The sequence below is a fragment of the Heloderma suspectum genome, chromosome 1 (genome assembly GCF_057233095.1).
Source record: "Heloderma suspectum isolate Gila_16-S chromosome 1, 16-S_ref, whole genome shotgun sequence".
Lineage (NCBI taxonomy): Eukaryota > Metazoa > Chordata > Lepidosauria > Squamata > Helodermatidae > Heloderma > Heloderma suspectum.
This window is the reverse complement of record NC_139458.1, coordinates 225,818,707-225,841,824: the sequence shown is the minus strand read 5'-3', so window position 1 is coordinate 225,841,824 and position 23,118 is coordinate 225,818,707. Positions and strand designations below refer to the sequence as shown.

At 44.3% G+C, this 23,118-nt stretch overlaps 1 protein-coding gene across 19 annotated transcripts in view; it reads right to left on the bottom strand.

The window, feature by feature from the left end:
• PCNT (pericentrin) overlaps window positions 1–23,118 on the bottom strand; it is a 278,152-nt gene that overhangs the window by 76,977 nt on the left and 178,057 nt on the right. For all 19 annotated transcript variants that reach the window (XM_084820798.1, XM_084820789.1, XM_084820783.1 and 16 more), the window contains 4 exons: window positions 22,824–22,976; window positions 20,054–20,221; window positions 3,530–4,585; window positions 1,216–1,737 (listed from right to left, as the gene is read on the bottom strand). In XM_084820798.1, the coding sequence (XP_084676924.1) occupies window positions 1,216–1,737; window positions 3,530–4,585; window positions 20,054–20,221; window positions 22,824–22,976 (1,899 nt within the window). The remainder of the gene's footprint in view (window positions 1–1,215; window positions 1,738–3,529; window positions 4,586–20,053; window positions 20,222–22,823; window positions 22,977–23,118) is intronic.

The window sequence follows — 23,118 nt, the reverse complement described above, 5'->3', positions numbered from 1 at the left end:
AGATGCGGGAGCCAAAAACAGGATGAGGCCAACCCTCAGGAGGCTTGGGAACCCTTTGATGTAAGCACCTCTTTCCAGCTTAGGCTGCTCCCGTCTTCTTTGCTTCATCTTCTTTTAAGCAAGGGCAAACAATCTGCTTCCAAACTCTGTGGAGGCAGGAGAGAAAACTGCCCTTAGGAAGGAAGTGGGAGGTAGCTCCTAGCCCAGCTTCTCAGCCTAGTTTTCTTCAGTTAAAAAAAGATCCTGCCTCCTGCTGTGCAGAGCAGAGAGCACCCATGTCTGGGTTACTGCAATCTGCCGAAAACAGAGAAATGGTGCTACCAAACAAGTACATTTGGGAAGACTGGCCCCACGACATATTCTCCAGTATCTCCGACCATGCTGGAGCTCCCAGCAGATGGCAGAGAGAATCATTTATTGTGCTGATCTCTCTATACAGGGAGAAGCTAGCCCAGACAGCAAGTTGCTTTCAGTCACCACAGTCTACTTGGAGGATTCCCAAGTTACAGGCAGGACTCTAAGTCACTCCTCATGTCCTTGGCTTCCTTGGATACCTAGTCCTTTAAAGCAAAGGGATTTAGGGAGCAGCTGTACTTTCTTCACAGTGGTAAGGCACTGTTTTCTCCCAATGCCTCCCTGCCTTTTCACCCCTCAAATCGGGGAGCATATCCATACCCTTTGCTGTATCTGAGAGCCTGATCACTAATTATTTGGCTGAAGAATGGGAGATGGTTTGGAAGCCTGAAGCCCTGCTTGTGGTATCTGGTTTGGCCACTGTGGGAAAGAGGATGCTGGACGAAATAAATCTTTCATTTGATTTTAGCAGGACTGCTTTTATAGCTCACCACCACCACCACCACATACCCTATGAAAATGTTAATGTCTGAACAAAGTGATCCTACATTCAACTACAATATTTCTCATATTAGATGTCTTCCAGGTTAAGTTGGTTCAGTTTCTTGAATAGCTTAAAGCAATCTCATTTACTTTCAAGAAAGCTAGTTAGTTACATACAACTAATTGTTAAAAGGACATTGCAATGTATCTCAGAATTACCTTTACTTTACAGACTGGAGTTCATGATGAAATGATAAAACCTGGCTACTATGACACAGTGCCTATTATTCTTCACTCATTTAGTTTCCATGGGAACTATTGAGGATGCATGACTCAGCAATAAACCAATGTATATTTACAAAATAAGCAATCACTTACTGAAATATCTTCTGGCACACCATTGTACTCATGAACTGAGAAGGTAGATTCTGGGAATGCTGAAGACTGGAAGAGACTGGATGCTGTTTTCTCATCGCCACTAGAATAGGAAATACATTCGAACAATCCAAGGTTGTGTCCCTGGATGCCTGAGTTTTCTGTGCACAGACTTTCAAAGCCTATGCTGTGCATACCATCAACTTCCGAGAAGGCTGTTAAAGGAAGACTTGCTTGGAGCTCCATGCTATTATTCTGTTTTCTCATAATCTCTGGTGAGTCCCATGTAGTCTTATCCATGACTATACACTGAAAGTTATCTATTATCTTTTGAGTGAGGTGTGTGCTTTGGGAAACAGGATTAAGTTGCCATGTCTGTTGAAAAAGTGGTTGTATATTTTGGTGTTTTTTAACAGTATTTGTTATTTCTGCTTTCTGAACCAAAAGTATGTCTCGTAGATTTTTATCTTGACTATTAAGATTTTTTCTGGTAGTCTTCAGATTAGTCACTGTAACATCTTCCTCCTGTAAAACAACACAAGCATCCAGTAGCCTGTCATAACACGAAACCTCTGAACATTAAGGCTGAGAGGTGTTTTTCACAAACATTTCTGCCCCCAAGAAAACCCTCCTTTTTCACCTCTGGGGGGCATGCTCCAAAAAGGGCGAATGTTTTAGAAGTCGAACTTCATGCTTCCCAACACACATTCAGGCAGCATACCTCCGCCCTTCCCTGGTGCCTAGCATTCAGGCAGCATCAGCAATACTTCAGAATGAGCCTGTTTCCAGCCCTGATCAGCTGTTTTTTCTGAATTAGCTCTCGTGAGCCCTAGTAACTGACGACATGACATTATTGGAGGAAGATGGCTGATTTAAAGACCAAAAAGTAGCAGTGAAGCAACCATAAATCAGAGCTGTGAATTGGCTGCAGATGTGCACAAACAAGAACAGTGGGATATGTAGAAATATTTTTGTTTCATAAAACCCCTCTCCTACATGCACGCACACAAAAGAACTCTGTGCAGTCCTATTCAATATTGGTTAAAAAAGAGGGAGTGGGGAGATTTATTTGAAGGTCTGAAATACGAGATTTATTTGAAATGCCATTTTCTGAGGAGAATATATTAACCTCTATTTGGAGCTGCTCTTCTTTGCAGTGACTCCAATGTTGTGGAACTCTCTACCAAGGTAGATCCATTCAGCCTCCTCTCTGCATACTGAAAAGAGGCAAAACCCCTTCTATTGTTTTTGTTTCAGCTAACCTTTGAAAATTAACTGCTTGCTTTTCTGGCCTTTACATATATTTTGTTGCTGATTCTTTTTGTTTCTCTTGATGTTCAACTTAAATTGTATTATTTTATGGATGTTTCATTGCTTTTTGGCTCGAGGCTGCTGCCTTTCTCTCTGGCTGTAGGTCTAACCCCACTAGCCCCTAGCTGTTGCCCCCAAGATTTCCTTTTCATCTCCTGCATGACACCACACTCCATACTGCCAACTTACCTCTCTCTCTTATTTGGGAATAAGAGATGTTCCAGATGCCTACAACAGCTGCTTCTTTTCATCCAGCAAACTAAGTGATAGTCAGGGGGCATAATGTATGAAAAGCTGATTTTGTGGCAAATTTAGTGTCAAGTATATGTGGATGGTTGAATTTGACCCAAATTTCTGTAGCTAAAGAATATCCATAATATCACTCACTCGTGTGTGGCTCTGTCATCAAGATAGCCACCATCACAAAAGGAACTAAACTTCATTATCTCAGTATCTAACGGGCTGATTTTTGGGGGAAAGATATTACAGTAACTACAAAGCGTGTCCTTATGATTTATAAAGAAATACTTTCCTTTGTTTTATTAGATAAACAATTGAAAATGTGGATTGCAAACATCATTCCTGGAGCTGTTGTGAAGGTACTGTGACAATGCTGGATCTAGGAGCACTCCCCGATGGCAAACTTAGGAGTGCAAACCTATCTAGAACAGGCTGAATACAATCACCCTGAACAAACTACCTACCCAAAGCACTTTTTTGTTGTCAGGATTACGTTTCAGTTTATTGACCTGGTTCACATGTAACGCCAGTTCATAAGTTAAGCATTCGAACCTGGCTGAACCAGTATTTGGAGTTGGTGATGGACTGAATAACAATTCAAGGGTTGTTTAAACCATGGGTTGTCGGGGCCGAGCACGAGCGAATGACTGTTCTGTCTCCCTCAAATTTGCTGCTTCTGCTTTGAACCCAGTTTGCTACACAACCTCAGAATATCCTATTCCTGGGGTGTAATTTTAACTTGTATTTGGACATTAAAAATACATACCAGTTTATCACTATAAGAAAATCCAGCTGATACTGATAGCTTGTTACTTGATTCTCTCCCTTCTCCTTCTTCCTCCATTTCCTCAGAAATGACATAGGCACCATGTTTTGGCACCAGCTTATGAAGTTCAGTTTCTTTCTGTTCATTATTTTGATCCTTTTCCATGTAGGATTTCAACTGTGAGTGAAAAAGATCTCTTTCAGATCTCAGTGTTCCCAGTTCTTCCACCTTTTTCTCAGTCTGAGACTTGAAGTCTGCAACAGCAACTTGAAGCTCACTAACATCTCTCTGATAAGTGGCCTCTTTGTCATGCAGTGTTTGAGCCAATACATGTAGTTCATTTTCTAGCTGCACATTTTCTTTTATACACTGTACTTCAACTGTCTGCTCTACTTTTTGCTCTGACACTATTTGGAGCTGTAGTTCTCTTTCTAAAACCTTTGTTTCTCTCTCTCTCACCTTATCTTCAAGTTCCTGAATATAAGAAGTAGACGTAGTCATTTCAGTATCTCTTTGTGTTAAAGACAACTTCAGGAGCTTGTGTTCTTCCTGTAATTCTTTATACTGTAGCTGTAAAATTGTTAAATTGCTGAACTGTTGTCTAGAAGTTTCCTGAATATTATGAAGATTTTGTTCTAGGATTTTTACCTCTGTTTTAAACTGAGATTGTTTTTCTTCAAGGAGCTGATGCAAAGTCTCTCGGTCTGCCAAAACAATTTCTAGTTGTTCCTGAAGATGCCTCTGGCTGGAATTAAGTAATAGGTAGTTGTCATCTTCACTTCTGTTTATCAGATGATTTAGTGATCCATTCTTCAATTTATTTTGAAGGTTCTCCACTTGCTCTACTACAGCAAAGTTATTAAGATTATCTTGGCTATCACCCACTTTATGAAACACGGGTGCAAGAAGTGCTAACTCCATTTGTTGTTTCTCAATTACTCTGTGAAGCTGTTCTATTTCTTCTGTTTTGTCCCTTCGCAGCTGTTCCCTGTCATGATTAAGATGTTCTATAACTGACTTCATATCCGCAATTTCAAGCATTTGTTTTTCCAGGATCTGAAACACCAACATGCGTAAGGCTTAGTAGTGATGAAGAATATATTTGTCATTGATTTATTAATATATTGTAATTACACTGTATTTATATTTGTGAATTGCCTTGGAGTTCCTTTTGGGCCAAAAGGCAGGGTATAAATGCTCTTATAAATACATACATACACCCTATTATTTGTGAGCCCTCTTTCTGTTTTTCAATTTGGATAGAATAATTAGTGGTCTCCTTTTTATCAACAGAGCAGTCTATACTGCATCCATGCTACCCCAAGAGTCCTAAGCTGCAGGATAGAAGTTATTTATTTATTTATTCATTCATTCATTCATTCATTCTGTTTATATGCTGCTTTAAAATATCTTTAAAATATCTCTAAGCGACAACTCTCAGAGATCGTTGTTTCTTCCAAGAACGCATTTCTGGATTTACTAGGCACAAAGAGCAGAAAAGCAAAGGAAAAATATCCACAATAACAGCCACAAAGAACTAACCACTTCCTAATCAATTTCACTTAAAAACAAAGAAGATCGGGGAAAGGAGAGTGGATTCACTTTCATTCATTGTCAGTACTTAGGGTCACAATAAATCAGCAGAATACCAAGTGTAGATTTAGTTACTCCCTTAAAAAATACATGAGAGGGCTGTTGTCACTAAAAATCAAGGGGATGATCTCTTAGATTTTAAATTATTAATCACACTTTTTCTTCAGCCTCATAGCAACCCTAGAGTTGCTTAAAAAAAAAAAGCAGGGCAACAGCAAAGCCACACATTCAGTTCCTTTAAACGTAAGATAACTAAAGGGAAAAAGCAGCACTCAAATGTCACTTAGGAAACATGTAGTTGTTCAGTTGAAAGTCAGGTTGCTTACCTGTAGTTCGAGTTGTCATCTGTGCATTCACACATGTGGGCTCTGCGCCTAGCTGAGGCCAACATTTTGGCGGGAACCTTCCCGCACTATCCACTGTGCATGTCCCAGCAGGTTCCCACCCGTCTCCTCAGTTCCTTGAGACCGACTAGCTGCTCTCTATACCAAGAAGAAGTTCTCACTCCGGCATTGACAACAGCAGTGACATCAACACTGAAGCAGGGATGGTGGGTGGGTTGTGTGAATGCACAGATGACCACTTGAATAACTACAGTTACAGGTAAGCAACCTGTATTTCTTCAACACGGTCTCTGTGCATCACATATATGGGCGAATAACAAGCTGACTTACTGGAGGTGGGCAGGTGAGTCTTGATGTCCTACTGAAGAATGGAGGACAGGACTGCCCGACCAAAGCTGCAATCCTCTCTCACTTGGACATCAAGCCTGTAGTGAGAGATGAATGTCGACGGTTTTGACCACGGTGAAGTTTTGCAAAGGTCTGGTAGCAACACATCCCTCCTGAAGGCAGTCAATGTGGATATAGCCCTAGTTGAATGAGCTCTGATTGGACCACCCAGATGCAACTTAATGGCATGCACAATCCAAGCAGCTAGCCATTGGGATGAGACCTGGAGTCCCTTCTTAGGTCCCTTGTAACAGACAAAGAGTCTTTGTGTCTTCCAGAATGGCTCAGTTCTTGCTTTATAAAATGCGAGCGCTCGACACACATCCAAGGTATGAAGCATAGCCTCCAATTGGGATGATGGAGAAGGAAAGAAGGTAAGCAAGATGATGTCTTGATTTAGGTGAAATTCCAACACAACTTTCGATAAGGAAAGTGGGTCCAGGCGGAGAACCGCTTTATCCTTATGGAAAATAAGGTGTGGAGAATCTACTCTCAGTGCACAAAGTTCATTAGATCTCCATGCCGTGGTAATGGCAATTAAAAACACCGCCTTCCAAGAAAGCAATCTCAGATCCACTGTGGCTAGAGGCTCAAATGGTTTGGATGTTAACTTCTTCAACACAACCGACAAACTCCACTGCGAAACAAAATTCCTAGTAGGAGGTGCTAAATTCTTAAGACCTTTTCAAAACTGACAAACTACAGGGTAAGTCAGCATTGAAAAACTGTCAACAGGTGGATGAAAGACTATAATAGCTGCCAAGTACACTATAATTGAAGCGAGTTTAAGTCCTCTGTCGAAAAGTGTACGCAGAAAGGTAAGTACTCTTGAAGTTACAAAGGCAGAAAAAACTCCATTTTTTATTATAGGAAACCCTCATAGTTGGCTTACGAGCTGCATGTAAAATGTCCTGGACCTCCTTAGAAAAAGAAGCTATTGTGGACAAAGTCTCCATGCCATAAGCTTGAGTGAGTTTATATCTGGATGACGAATGTGGCCGCTCTCCATTGTCAACAAGGACAGTATTGACAGCATTCTCAAGTACTCCCCCTTTGCTCGTTTGATCAAAGGGGTGAGCCACAGTTGACTGGGCCACCACGGCGTTATCAGGATGCAGTCTGTTTTCTCTCTCCAAATCTTTTGTAGGATTCTTGCTATTAGTGGGAACGGTGGGAAAAGGCTCCCTGTCCAATGGAGTTGAAAGACATCCCCCAGCAACCTCCTGCCTAGTCCTCCTCTGGAACAATAATTGCAACAAATTGCACTCTGAGTGGTAGCAAATAAATCTATTGTCAGCGTGACCCATCTCCGAAATACAAGACTGAGTGAAGACTGCCTTTTGCCACTCGTGGGATACATGTGGGGTCCAACTCAAAGAGTCTGCCAAGATATTGTCCTTGCCTGGAATGTGGAGGGCTGTTAGTATAATGTCCCTTGCAAGCGCCCAACCCAATTAGTCAACCGTCATTTTCACCAGAGTGGCAGAACGAGTACCCCCTTGTTTGTTCAGGTACCAAAGCACCACTGTGCTGTCCGTGAGCACCTGAATATGTCTGTGCGCAAGCTGAGTCTTGAAACACTTTAGCGCCTTCTTCACCGCCAAAAGTTCCAAAGCATTGATGTGTAGAGGTTGTCACTGTCCTGCCATATGCCTTGAGTCTGTACAGAGTCGCAATGGGCTCCCTACTTGAGATACGAAGCATCGGTCACCAAAACACTTGAAGGCATTGGAGGTGAGAAGGGCTTGCCCTGCACCAGACTGTGTGGCTGCATCCACCACACCAAACTGCCTGCAACCACACTGAGAATTGTTAGTTGCACTCAACAGGCATGGGTGGACGAATTGAATTACTTTAGAAACCAACTCTGAAGACACCTCATCCGGAGCCTCGTGCAAGCGACCACATACACTGTTGACAACACCAGTCTGAGAAGCCACTGTATGTTGAACGCTGTTGTTGTATGATTCTGAAAAAGTTTTGCAGCTAAGTCAACCAGCGTGTTCAATCTGTCAGACGGTAGGTAAGCCCTTGCCATCATAGAGTCCAGAATTGCACCAATGAACGGTATCCTTTGAGTGAGTTCTAGACAAGAGTTCTCCTAGTTGATTATTAGACCCAACGCATTCAGAAGGTCGGTGATCAACTACAGAGCCTGAAGAAGATGACACTGGGATAATGCCACATTTAGCCAGTCGTCTAGATATGGATACACCTCAATTCCTTGAGTGCAGAGGTATGCACAAACGACAGCCACACACTTCGTAAAAACCTGCAATGCTGTGGCCAATCTGAAAGGGAGCACCGTGAATAAGAACATGTCCCTTCATATAATAAAACAGAGATACTTCTGGTAGTCTTCCCTGATGGCAATGTGGAAGTATGCATCTTTGAGATCCACCACTGTGAACCAGGCGCCTTGACTGAGGAGAGGCATAATAGTGGCTAACGTGGTCATCCGAAGCCTCCTTGTGATTATTGTCAAGGGCTCCTTGGAGGCCTCTCTCAGTCTAATCCAGTAGCCAAGTCCAGACACAGACAAAGGGATTCCTTTCAAAGCTCTATTCTTCTTTTACAACTTAACAACTATACCGTTTGCAACTAGATCTGAGCAGCACAGTACCTATGCCCTAATTTGGAACAGTTGGTCCCCGTTTGAAAGGGAATTACTGGCAGACCCCTGAACTTAAGGACTAGGGAGAGTCCCTCCCCTTTTCCCTTGGATCCTCTGGGCGCAGCCGTTGTTTGCGCGCCAACCGGGCACTACGCCTCCTTTCCGCACCCTCCATCTGGTGCCGCTCTCTGCGTCGGTGTCGCACATCCACCAAGTCTGCTATCTGCGCTCGGTCACTCCCTGGACTGCTTTCTAAGCTAGGAATGCTGGTGGGAGGAATCTCCGTCAGCTGTTGGCCCTGGGAAAGAGGAGCGCGCTCCTCTCCCAGGAGCGACTGCTCTTCCTCAGAATCAGAACTACTCTGGGACTCCATGGGCTCAGTGTCCACCCTGACAATTATGAACTGATGGAGATTTCTGAGATCCAAGATGGGTCCAAGACCCCTATTCCTCTTTGGTACTGTTAAATATCGTGAAAAAAACCCATCCATTATCCTGTATGGAAGGACTGTTCAGATGGCGCACTTTTTGAGAAGTGCATTCATCTCATCGTGCAAAATTTTTGAGGGTGCTGTCACCTTCATGGTACCAAGGGGAGGGAGGACTTCGAATTCTATCTGGTATCCAATTGGACAATGTCAAGGACCCACGCATCTGAAGTTATAGCCATCCAAGCAGATAGAAAGTGAGAAAGGAGGGAGCCAAAAACTGGGAGGACTAAATTGCAGTGAAGTTGGTGTGGAACCAAGTCAAAGCCTCTATTTGGAGGAGTTGTCCCTTTTAGGGCAAGATTGGCAGAAACAACTTGGCTGCTGCTTTCTTTGTGAGTGCTGGGCAAACCTGGGCATCTGATCTTGTTACTGACAGTGCTGACAGAATGGTTGTTGTTGGAACCATTTTCTTTGTTGGTAAGATGCGTGCTGGTATTGTTGCGACATCCCCATCTTTTTGGCTGTGTTCTTTGCCTCTTGTATAGCGTCCATCACCTCATCAGTTCTGGGGTTGAAGAGGCCCTCTCCATCAAAAGGGAGATCCCCGGTACGGGATCTCACTTCCAGAGTTAAACCTACTGACATAAGCCAAGCATGTCGCTGAAGAGCTACTCCATCAACCATCACCTTCGCATCACAATCCGCTTGGTGACACATGGTGTTAATTTGTTGGTGCAATAATTTTAGTGCCTCAGACTGAAAAATTCTTGCCCACTCATGTTGGTCATCCAGAAGGTAATTACAAAGTGACCCAATTTTTTCCAACAAGAAAAGTTGGTATTGAGACATCATGGCTTGACAGTTGGCCACTCTAAGTCCCAGGGAAGCAGAAGAATAGATTCTCCTGCCGAACAAATCCAAACAACGCCCTTCCTTATGAGCTGGTGAAGCATGTACCTTCTGAGATTTTCCTTGTCAAGATTCTATAATAATTGAATTAGGATGGGGGTGAATGAACAAAAAACCCTCATCCTTCTCCTGCACTTTGTACAGGGATTCCAGTCTCTTCAGTGTAAGAGCCATGGATGAAGGAGCCTTCCATGATTCCTTAACCATTTGAAGTAATGCAGAAATGGGATAGATACCGGTGCCGAGGATTCAGTGTATATAACATTGAAAACCGGGTCTTGCAACTTCTCAGCAAGTTGTTGGGTAATCCCAACAATTATGCCATTCTCAAAATTTGATCAACAAAATGAAAAAGACCCTCCGAAGGTGAAACACCCTCATGCACACCCACAATAACATCCAGTTATGATATGGAAGGTGGAACTGAAGAAAACTGAAGAGTCTGATTGATAGTCCTCCATAGATTGCAGAGAAGTTACTTCTCCATGAGCTACTGTCTCTTTCAAGAGAGACCATGGTGAGGCTGGAGGAGGAGGAAGTGCGCTAGTCAAAAGTGTAGACTTAGTAGCAGCTGAAGGAAACCTGCCCCCTGAAGATGGTCGGTCCCTCAATGAAGAGGATTGAGGAGGGACTGGCAGTGGAGAGAAGAAGGGATCCCACACTGGTGGCTTCAGCAGTGCTGCCTCTGGTGCCTGACTGTACCGAAGGGGAGGGGCCCCAAGACAGCGAGTGCATTCTGAACAAAACTCTCGAGGATCTCACTAGTCCTCATATTGATACCGAATGTGTGGGGGTGTCATGACCCAGGAGTCCAGCAGTGACATGGACTCTGAAGATGAAGTTCCAGTGGTGCCAACGGGAGGCTCCAGGTGTGAGCACCACTGCAGAACTGCCAGAGTCCCCTGAGCCCAAGCCTCCAGAGACCCCCGAGCCTAGCCCCAGCACCAGACCAGAACCCTCATCTACAAGGGCCCCACATTCCAGGGAGCCTATACACCAACTCCAGCAGTGTGCCAGGCACAAACTCTTGGAGAGACGGAGGAGTGCTAGGCTACAAGCCAGGGGCCTGTCCCTTTAAGGCTTCCGTTCTGAAGGAAAAGGTCGAGTCTGGGACTGTAGCGTAAAAGGCTTCAGTCTGGCCTCAGAGTTTGTTGGAGCAAGTTGCTCATTAGGAGCTCTCCTGGGTGCTGCAACTCCTGCCTTGACTCCTTGCTGCCCTGCCTCTTGCTGCCCGGTATTGAACCCCGTAGGCTTCTACTCAGGCTGGAACAGGACATCTTGCTGCGACCCCCTGACAACCCCTGACGGATGGATGCTGCACCAGTTCAAGCTGCTATGTGGATATCCAAAAATGGTGATACACCAAGGGAAGTTCCCACTACTGCAGCAATCCCTGTCCCCCCATGGGGAAAGTATCTAGTAAGTCGTCCAGCTATGTTTTCAGGAGACTGAGCCCTATTTCCCAGCTTCTTAGCCCAATGTCAGCTCTATATGGAACTCCGACCTGAGGACTTCCCTAATGACTGGGTGAAGACTCTGAGCATGTGCAGATGAGTCAAAAGGCCAATAACAGCCTTCTTGGTGCATTCCTTGCTAATGAGGAGAGTCTTTATCTCTGATGAGCCTGGAAAGCAAAGTCTGTTTACAGGTTGCTGTGCTTGATAACCAAAAACTTTTAGCCTATGCTGAGAATGAATGCTAGGGGTACTTGCTAGTGTCATGCTGCCTCATTGCTGACATGTATTGTATAAAACCCATTTGACCCAATGGCTCGTGATTCAGAGAAGCTGTCTGATCCAACCATTGGGTACGCCTGTGTGCTGTAAGTTACCCAAGAAAGTACTCCTTGTAAGTAAACCTTTGAGTCTGATGTATCACTATCTTGGCACCTCTAAATTACAAGTTCAGAGCCTACAGCCGTGGCAACACATTTGGCGCAGCAAGCAGGGTGCCAAAAATACTGCTATGTTCAGATTCAAAGGGAAGGAAGATTGGGGGTTCGGCATGTTAAACTAACTCCCAGGCTGGCCACAGGAGGGTCTGTGGGGTCCAGCCACAAAGCAATTGGTGGTCTTGAGTGGCCCGATTGCATGGCCAGAGGTCGAGGAGGACTGCACCCCAGTGGGCCTGAAAACTGCATTAGAATCTCTGCAGCTGGAGTGGTCAACTGAAGAGAAGCAGCATGCAGGACCTCTAGCATTGTTATTGCTGACAGCTTTAGGAACTGTTGGGCAAAAGGAGTTGGAATGGAGAGAGGAAACAGCAGAACAGTCCAAGGACGAGCTGAGAAAAGAGCAAGATCTGAAGCTGTTAATTAGAGAAATGTTGCAGGACAGCCTGGTTTCTAATGAGGCATGGGAGCATGAAGCCGAAGGAGTAGCCATTAGACTGATACGCCAAGCTCGAAAGAATTGCCCACAGCGTTCCGAGGTGAGCCACCTCATCATCTCGCCTGATTGGGATGAACTCCCTAAGAAGTGGAAACTGAAGATGAAGACCCAAAAGATGAAGACGCAGAACAGAGTAAAAGTGAAGAATCAGCCCCAAGAGCACGGGCACGGGCCCTCTTAGACCGGCAAGTGCGCCAGAGGACGGACCCAAGGCAGAATAAAGCGGAGAGACCACGTTGAAGATCTCTGTCAAGGTAACAGTGTCTGGCTTTGAACTGTTCTAGAATTGCATAGAGCCTACAGCTACTGACCATCAGCTATATGACTTTTGAAGAATGTAACCATTAAGCTTTTGCCGTGGGATTCCCTGCAATGAAGAAATCTCACTGATTTGAGTGTCCAGTGTTGGACTGGCTGAGTGTGTGCGCTGAAGAGATCAAGAAACCAGACAGCATGTTCCTGGCCAAGCCAAAACCGCACTACTGCCATGGTCCTGCAAGCTGCAAGAAACTGTGTAAGCTGGGAGACCCAACCTGATTGAGAAGATGATATTGGAGTTGCTGTCTTCAAAAACAGTGAGATCTGTGTAGCCGGCTGGCTGATGCCGTCAGTGACGTTGCAATTGCAAACTAAGACTGTTTGAGAAACCAGCAGAAAAACTGACTTAAGTTGTTTGTCGCCTCTGACAAGGCAAAGATTTGGCTGCCGTTTACTCCATCGTGTCCTGTTTCGAGCTTGGGATTTACAAATACAAACTGTGGAAGTTTGTCTTTGAAGCCCTGCAAATCACCCTGCCACCGTCTCCCAAAGAAGATTGACGGCTGTGTAAAGAATGCAAGTATAAGGCGACCCCCCCATCATCCTGTGGCATCCTGAGTTTTTGGCACTTTGCTTTCATGTGCCAAGTTGAGGAAGAAGAAGAGAGGGGGGTGTCATGTTATGAATCCCTAGTTAGCCTGTCTAGTGATTGATAGCCCCAAAAGCTTACTCGTTGTTTAAGAAGTGTTTAAAAGCACAATTGTTGTTCTATTGTTGTAAGAGCCGTGCAGTTTAAAACTGCCCTCTAACTGTAAGTGTACTTTTGCAGAAGGGTGGGGGAGCATAGCCAATCTCTCCATTTCCCCTTGCAAAAGAAATAGTTTTGTTGTTTTTAATGTGTTTGAAATAGCTTAGATTTAGATTTCTAAGTAGACCCATTGAAAGTTTAGATGCACTGGCCATGTGTTTACACTCTCCCTAGTTTACACAGTCGCTTCCCCTCAGCAATCTCCGAGCAACTAAGCCGAGACAGTGTGAGGGGAGGGGAGGAAACTTTTAGAGTGAAAGAAGTGTAATGAGAGCAAAGATTTATGTTACAGGCCCAGCATCCGAGAGCCTCGTGTGGCGCAGAGTGGTAGGCGGCAGTATTGCAACCGAAACTCTCCCCATGTCCTGAGTTCGATCCCAGTGGAAGCTGGGTCTCAGGTAGCCAGCTCAGGTCGACTCAGCCCTCCATCCTTCCGAGGTTGGTAAAATGAGTACCCAGCTTGCTGGGGGAAAGGTAGTCATGACTGGGGAAGGCAATGACAAATCACCCCGCTATAGACTGCCATGAAAACGCCAGCGTAAGCAGGAATCCCTCTAGGGGTCAGTAATGACCCAGTGCTTGCACAGGAGGAACCTTTCCTTTCCTTCCCAGCATCAGTAATGCAGTAAGGCCTTGTGAGTTACAGCCATGATTTGATTAGAAGTAGCCTAGAAGAGTTTAGGCCTATTCAGTTTTTAGAATGTCAGAGCGGAGCCAGGGGGAGTCTAGCCGCCGCTAGTTTAGCCTAGAGAGGGAGAGGGAGGCTGGAAGATGTCTGGTGAGAACCTGACAGAAGTGGAGTAAGATTTAGAGAAAGGTTGCCCAAGTTGGAGCATCATAGCTGCAGAGCTGAGCTGTGCCGTTCTGTTTAGTCAGAAGCTTTGTCTGTCAAGGGATCTGGAAGGGGTGTAGAATCACACCTTCCCCTTTTGAACTGATGCAGAGGCGGGGAGCCTTTGCTGGAAACATCCCATCTTCATTGCCCAAAACTTCCTCTGTTTGGATCCATCATCATTTGGGCTTTTTAGAGATACTGCACATGGACTAGAACTCTGGATTGTCAGAGACTTGCTATGGAAAGTATCGTGAGGCTTTTCATAGCCTTGAACTCTCATTGCTATGGATTGTGTGTTTGTAGTCAGCTCAGTGTATGGCAGGTTGAGTTTGATCCATGACTTTTGGACTTCCCTCTGCCAGAACTCACGCAGCGTGGAGTGGACAATGCAAAAGCAGTGGCCTAAAACTCTTTGCATGTGTGAGCATGCCCTTCCCCGATCTTGATGGGCCCTGATCATGCAGGCAGAGGAGCAATACGATTGCTGAATCTGCTCCATCATGCCTCACCATGCAAGAAATGTTTTCCAGTTATGGTGTTAGATTTCAATGGAAGTTTGTTGTGTGTATTTTATGATTTGTGAACCAGTCTGCCCTGGACAGCAGAGGAAGGACAGATGATAGGGAGACCATGCAGAACTTCCTGGGTGTGATGTAAATTCTGACCTCCCAAAGGTCCAGGATCAGATGGAGACCCCCATCTCTCTTCAGTACAGGGAATAGAACCCATCATTGAGATGACAAGGTGGGACAGGTTTGATGGAGCCCTTCACCAAGAGTTTCTGTACTTCTTTGCAAAGAACCAGCAATGGATCTGTTATCCAGACAGTCCCAAGCGGAGGGAAGGCACTGAACATGACCCTGTAATCCCTCTGGATGATAGAGAGGACCCAGGAGTCCAGTGTGTTGGTGATCCAGGCGAGCAGGGAAGAGGACAGGAGAGTTCTGAAGATGAGCAAAGGAAGAAGAGGGTAAGTCAAAGGCAATGCTTCTTGCCTCTGTCACCCTTCTGGTGAAACTCCTGAACTTTGAAGAGGAATACTGTTTCCTTGGTACCAGAGCCTGTTGGTGAGGCAGTTGAGCAGAACCAGATTGTTGGTAAGAGTACTGTATCCTGGGTGATCAGAATCAATGTCTCTGTTTTGAGGAAGGTGGCTTACTGAATCCCACTCGTCGTTCTATGGTCCGCACCTGTTGGACCGAGCCCATCACTTCATCAGTTTCAGAATTAAAGAGGCCTTGACCATGAAATGGTAAATCCTCGATTTACGACTGAGCCTCCTGGGAAAGTCCCGCAGGCCTCAGCCAGGTGTGGGATCACAGAGCAATTGTATCCACTACGATCCACAGTCCACTTGATGTCAACAAATGTTTATCTGCTGTCGGGACAGTCACATGGCCTCACTTTGAAAAACCCTGGTGAGATTTTTTTTATCATCAGGGAGATGATCAAAGAGACAACCAACCTTCTCCCAGAGGAATAGCTGCTATCCCAACATAGGTGCTTGGTAACTGAATAACTTGATGTCCAAAGCAGAGGAATAGAGCCACCTAACCCAGTAAATCCAGAAGGCAACACTCCTTATCAACAGGCGAAAAGTGTAGTTTCTGCAGGGCCTCAACAACTATTGAATTCGGGGCAGGATGAGTAAAAAGAGAATCTGTGTTGTTTTCCTCGACATTAAATTGCTACATCCCCTCAAATCACTTAGACATGGAAGGCATAGTAGAGGGAGGCTTCCACAACTGTTTAACAGCATGGAGTAGAGCAGGAAGGAGGGGAATTACCACAGGCCGAGAAAGTTCAATATTGACAGTGTCAAACACCGGTCTTGAACAGTAGAGACCGGCTGTTGCATTTCAAGTCCTAATGGTTGCACCATACACATGACCTGGTCTGAGAACTGCCCCAAATCCTCCGACTGAGAGATGGCGTCATGGGAACACACTGCAGCATCCAGAGAGGAGATAGATGGGTGTAGTAACCACTGAGACATCGAGTCTGATTGATACGTGTTGGTACCCGATAGCAGAGATGCGCCTGGAGGAACTGCCCTCTGGTCACATGGCTCCTGAAGTGAGGTGAGGAGACGTCACCAGGGCTTTCAGTCAAGTGGTGAATTGGTGGGGCTTGCAACGGCAGTTGCTACTCAGAAGAGACAGCAGCAACAAGAACTTTGTTGTTGGATGTTGCTGGGAAGTTACATTTGGGCGGGGATAAGAAGTTGAAGTTGGGTGGGGAGTTTTCAACCTGTATTTGGTGGCAACATTCGGGTAGCTGTTGCCTGGGGCAACATGTCCCCTCAACAATAAGTGGAGGGGACATGAGGAATGTGCTTTCATCATCCCATAGTCTCGACACCATGGCTGAAAGTGGTTGTCATTATCAATGAGGCTCACAACTGTAGGAGTCTCTGCGAAGGTAGTGGTAATGACGATATGGGTCAGTGGGATCCATGTCCCAATCTCGAGATCTCCTGTAAGGCATATCCTAGTCCAGGTGCCTATCCCAGTCAGAAACTGGGGATCTAGATAGACACTGACATTGCTCATATTGTTTAGAGGCATGATCCCTCCGAACCGATGCCATCAAGAAGATGGGAGTCTGGTTGGTCTTGAGGTGTCCTGCATGAGGCAATCAATATGGGTCCTGATGAGGTGGTAGAGGGGGTGGCCTGACTGGGGAGGCATCCCTGATCTCACCCTCCAACGCAGATGCGATTGGAACCAGGTCTTGTGTCAGAACAGAAACAGCCACCGATATTGGAGACAGCAGCACTGGTAGAGGAGTGGGAATCAGACCAAAGCTGGAGATTGTGCTCGGTCCCGTAACGCTGGTGGAGGAGTGGCAATAACAATCAAACTTGGTGATCATGGTCAGTCCTGTACCAACTCTGCCACCTTTTTTGAACTTTTCTTCTTTTTCTCCCTCAGTACTGAAGAAGTAGAAATGGACGATTTTGAGGCCTTGGCCTTTTTAGTTAGCTTTTTCACCAATGAAAGTGTCAGTGACTACCCTGGTGTGGGTGGGTCTTGTCTGCTAAGAGACTCATGTCCCGAGGTTTGAGGCAAACTCTTACAGTATTCCAACCCCGTCACCTGTATAGGCCTTGGTGAGACAGACACACCCTTGACAGGGCTAAAAGAAGCCTGAGCCATTCTTTTCTTAGGCTCATCTACCACCTAAAGAATTCTCCTCCACAGGACAGCGGGCAGCCGATCAGACTGATATCTGGGTGCCTGCTTGGAAAATACCTGGTAATGTGGACAGGACTCGACCAAGTGCCCTTCCCCCAGGCAAAAAAGACAAAGCGAGTGTCCCTCTGTAGGAGGTAATTTGCTCCTGCAGCGGACCCACTTATGAAAAGGCACCCCGAGGGCCTTACACCCATCGAGCAATCCCGAGGTCACGAAGAAATAAAAACATGTGAAAGTAACACTAAGAGAAAGAGAGAAGTTAACAAGAAGTTAAAAACAGACAGAATCAAAGACAATAAAAGCCTCAGCACAAAAATGCTTTTAGATAAACTGAATGCAGAAAAATTCCCTCAAGGTGCTAACAAAATAGCGGTTGAAAGAGAATTGAGGGAATAAGTAGGAACCCTCTTGAGACATGAACACTTGGACGGTGTGGGAATGGTTCTTGCCAAGATTCCTCAACTATAGAAGTTTCCCAAATTGAGGCCCATGCAGGCAGAGAGCCTGTGAGATGCACAGAGACCACAAAGAAGAAACAACTGTTGTGGTGAAAACACAGCAATTTTGGTACTGCCATCAAGCAAATTACATGTAACTAAGATAAAGAAAACTTCCAGGCAGCAGCATTTATTAACTTGTCTTTATACTCTGAGAGGCAGTAAGCAAGTACCTCAAATTTTATTTTTGGAAGCTTAAGATTGGTTTACAAGTCACAGAAGCAATGTGGAGGCCATTTCAAATGGCCCCACATGGCAACTGTTACGTGTGTGGGCAAGCCATTCATGTCTAGATTATGCAGACCAAGCATTTTCCAATATGTAATTGCAAATGGCATTAGCTTGTAGTGACATAGTGAAAATTAATTTATTTGCATGGTGAAATAGTCTATATGACTAGCAATGGGAAGATTTAAACCATTTACATGTAGCAACGGTAATTGAGACAGAAACATTTCTGCAGAAAGGACAGAAGCATTCAATGGGTAGATTTGTCTCTACCCCCTGCCCCCAAACACCCACCTAGAGAAGTGAAGAAAAATACACACAGTACTCGAGCCAATGGATGGGGCCAAAGGGCCAGTGGAAGGTTGCACTCCTACCTCTAAGAAACATCACAGCAGAGGAAAGGTTAGCCTGGCCTCAACCTTCAGTCAGAGGAGCAGCAGCTGCAAAAAGCTTGCTTCTCTGTTCCGTACCAGAAAAAACTTGCTGCTCCAACTGCCAGTTGCCCTATGACTCCAGACCTGAAAGGTCAGCAGACTAAAGTCTGCTGAGTGTGTTTTATATTGTATTGTATTATTACAATCTGTTGTAAGCCACCTTAAGAATCTTTGGATCAAAATAAATAAACCATAAATGAAGCTTAAATTCTACAAGAATCTACATTGTTGGCTGCTACTAGAAGGGTCACTTCCAGTAAATTCAAGACTGGAAGGCAATTAGCTTCCATAACCAGATAATTCGTCTGATGTATGACAGGCCCATGTCTAGGCCTGTGCTGGAATGCTAGCTCCTGAGATAAACTTCACGTCACATGTTGACTACTGGGTGCAAAAGGGTACAATTTTCAGACTTTTCTAGTAATCAGTGAGTCTCTGGCTCTATCTGTATCAAACGTCATCTTTTTGGGTGGTCTGGAAGTACCATAACTATTTAGGGGCATTCAAACAATTACATGGAACCTTCTAATATTTAACAGCTAGTAAAGCAGTTGCAGAAACTTCTAGTATTGAATGGCTAGTAGAAGCAGAAGTTTTTTATCTCCTACCCTCATGTGCAAAGGCAGTTGTAATGCCCCCACTGAAGGAGTCCTCCTCAAAGGAAGAGCTAGAAGCCCATGGCACCCCAGACCAGGGACTGCCACCAGGCCCACAACAGCCTGAGGCCTAGGGGGAGGTGGTTGCAGGGCCATCCCTGTCAGGAGAAGGGGACTCTGCTTCTGAGGCAGAGGCTGAGCAACCCCCTGACCCCCGGAAGTGTCGTCTCCTCAAGCGACAGACTAGTGGGACTCTTCTGCGAAGGAGTGCTCACCTCCAGTCAAGGTTTCCTCAGGAGAAAGCAGCTTCTCAGGAATAAGGTTCTGGAAAAGGAGCATTGATTACTGCAGCTGAGCTTTGGGTGGGGTCCAGCAGGCTTTGGGCTTAAAAGCTTTCACTGGAAACCCAGCCAACATTAGAATATCGTCCGTCCAGCCTCTGTGCTGTATATCTTGTCTTCTGAACTGTGCCCTGTGACTGATGCTCTGTTTCCTGACCTTTTGGACTGCCTAACCACCCTGCTTCTGGACTGCATAATGTCCCTGAGTGATTTACTGTGTTTGACCTCTTGCTTGTTATCTCGACCACTCTGTTGCCTGATCCTCTTTTTCTGACTGACTGTGTTCTGATTCTGCCTGTATTAGACCACCTCTGTTGTAGCCTGAACCCCGCTGGATAACTACCTGTAGGCTTGAATGTTTGCTGACTTCACTGCAGTAAAAGTTTGCTACAGTCGAAGCAGAACAGAAGTGGAAAGTGGAGGAAGCACAGGGCTGCTTGACCTCATAACAAACCAGTGTTTGTTAAGTCTGAAATGACATAACGTATGTCTATCTAAATTTTTTGAAACAAATCCTTTAATACCAAATCTTTACCATGTATTAACAACTTTCATTGTTTATTTATTTGATTTGATTTATACCCTGCCTTTCTACCAAAAATGGCACTCAAGGAGGCTTACAGGGGCTTATTTCAATCAACAAATAGAGCCACAGTTTGTTACCTCATTTTCCTTGCTGGTTTCTATCTTATGTTCCAGTCTCACAATCTGCTCATTCAAATGATCAGTTTCTTGATTCTTTTCTTCAAGTAAAGACTTCAAAAATTGCAGAATATCCAATTGACTATCACCTGTGTTCTGACTTTGCATAGTATTTTTTTTAATGTTTTCCTAGTAGAAAGAGTTCTGCGTTAGACAAATGAATCTAGTACTGATACCACCACCATGGTTTCTTTAGTGCCACTAATATAAAGCTGACAAAAGCATACTAGAGTGATAATTCATACATGTTCCACATGTTCTAGAGTATATTATATTCTGAAAAGAACAAGCTGCTTCAGTTACATGCTTCAGTCATATGTAAAACCAATATAATATCTCTTATGTTTGATCTGGACGAAAACACAGACAATATTATTCTGGAAATCTTAATACTCCAGTAATTGCTGTGCTGTTTCATGAAAGCGTTCCTTTTCAACTAAATCAGCTATTCTGTTAAAATGACATGGAGGAAATAAAACATACATGTTGCTTAATGAGAATTTTAACAGTTAGTGTAAGCAAGTACCAGAATCTATTGCCTCTACTGAACTTATATTGCAGAGGTGCATCTGGTATTAGGAATTTCTTCCCCTGATAGGATGAAGGTACCACCTAGCATTATGAAGGCAGGCACTGGGCTGCCATCTTGTGGGCTTTGAAGGTCAACATAATGCCCCCAAATGCTGTCTTCTGCAAGAACCTTCCACAGCTGATTACCTGCCACCCCAGTGCCTGTGCTCAGCGGCTGGGCTGTGGACAGGACTCTGACATTGCACCCTGCCTGCCCTGTATGAAAGGGAGGTAGTCAGAATTGGAGTTCAGGTGTGGCAGAGTTGAATGGACAGAAGATATTACAAGTATCAGTAAGCAAAGAAAGTGTTGGTGCTCAGCTGCTACAGCCCACCATCTCTGCCTAAAGGCAAGGGATGGACAGAACTTTCAATTTCAGTGTCACTCACTTTCTAATCTTTTCAACCTTAAGTTCATTTTGCCTTGTTTCTGCATCAGTCTGCATGTTTTAAATAAGGAAATTCATACACATACACATTTTTGTGCACATAACTCTTAATATACATATTTTTGTCTGCACTTTTCATAATATACATATTTTTGCAAGCAATTTTCCCTAATATAGTTTTTGTGTGTATTTTTACTAATATACTTTTTTTGTATCCATTTTTGAGTGGAGAACTGCATCACGACCTACTGAAAAGAGTAAATATTGAAATATTGAAATATAACTGTGTTTTGGTTCGCATGGTGTTGGGAAGCGCAAATTAGTTAAGCTAGCATTAAAATTTCTTCACCCTCCTACTGAAAGTTCACCTGTTTGTAATTATGCATCCTGTCACAACTCTTTTACATAGACAAGTTCACAGAACAAGAGGAAGGAAGGAACATATTTTATTCAATTAGTGTTCTTTGTACTTTTCCTGCTAAATGTCTGTTCTACTCAAACAATAGTGGAAAGTCCTCTCAGAACACCGATTTTAACATTGCAGCAATTTTAGATGAAAACAAAATCTAAACATCTAGAGGATATCTAAACATCTAGGGGACATGTAAATATTTAAATATCTAGGGGAAGATTCACCTCCACTAGTGTCATTTCTTAAACTCAGATACTGAGTAAGAACACTTAGAAGTCCCAATGAGTTCAACAGGTGTTACTTACAAGCAAGTCCCAATTTGGATATAAACACTGGAATCAGAATTTAGGATTTGGGAATGGCCATGAAATCATGCATGCCATCCTCTTATGTGTAAATTCACCCCAACTTGCTACCTGAGTTTGAAGTTACCCTGGTGAAAATAAAGCAGGATATGCTCCTAAATTCACTCCTAAACCTAGCTTCATTTAATCTCTCCAGCACTGCCAAACCTAGTTCTCCCAAACATGGAAGAGTTTAAAAAGCAGCTTCCAGCGTAGTGGCCATGAGAAATGGTGCTGGTTCCTTCCTGACCATCTGCTCCCATCGGTAGTACATGCCCTGGTCTCCTCTCGTTTAGACTACTGTAATGCGCTCTACGTGGGGTTACCCTTGAAGATGGTTCGGAAACTGCAGCTGGTACAGAACGCGGCGGCTCGCCTGATTAAAGGCAGCCGCCGGCGAGATCACATCACTCCAGTGCTGAAGGAGTTGCACTGGTTACCAGTTGTTTTCCAGGCCAAATTCAAGGTGTTGGTTTTGACCTTTAAAACCCTATATGGTTCCGGCCCAGCCTATCTTAAGGAGCGCCTCCAGCAGCACCAGACAGGCCGCTTAACAAGATCAGCCTCGGATGGCCTTCTCTCTGTCCCATCAGCCAGGACAGCTAGACTGGTGGGGACGAGGGAGAGGGCCTTTTCTGTGGTGGCTCCCACTCTGTGGAACTCCCTCCCTAGGGAACTCTGTCATGCCCCCTCTTTAATGAGCTTCCGTCGTGCATTAAAAACGTTGTTGTTCAGGCAGGCATTTGGGGTGGGTTAGGGTATTTTAGAAAATGTTTTTATTGTAGAATTTTATTGTTTTAAACTGTTTTTATTGTATGTTGTACATCGCCCAGAGTGGCTGGGTGACCAGCCAGATGGGCAATTAATAAATTTAATAATAATAAAATAAATCCATCTGCCTGTGAACATCCCTAATTAAAATGGGGTAATTGTTCTAGAATGAAATTTTGAAGATTGTCACTAATGGAACAATCTCTAAACAAATTATTTTTCCTTAATATTAAGTTTTAGACATACGTTCAGGTGTGCATTTTCTTCTTTGAGCTGGATTATTTTGGTGATATTAACACTTTTTTCCACCTCTAAATTTGAACTCAGCTGTAAGACCTCTTCATTTTTATTCTTGAAATTTTCTTTAAATTGTTCGAGTTGCTTTAACAAATCTGCAACCTGAAGTAAAAACAAAACAAATAAATAAACTTTGTTTTACAAGTGTCTTTTACAAAGTTACTTTCTTAAATGTTCCAGTGAACACACAGTGGTAAAATGCCAAATGTGTAAGGGTCTACAATTATTGGCTGACCCTTCTAGC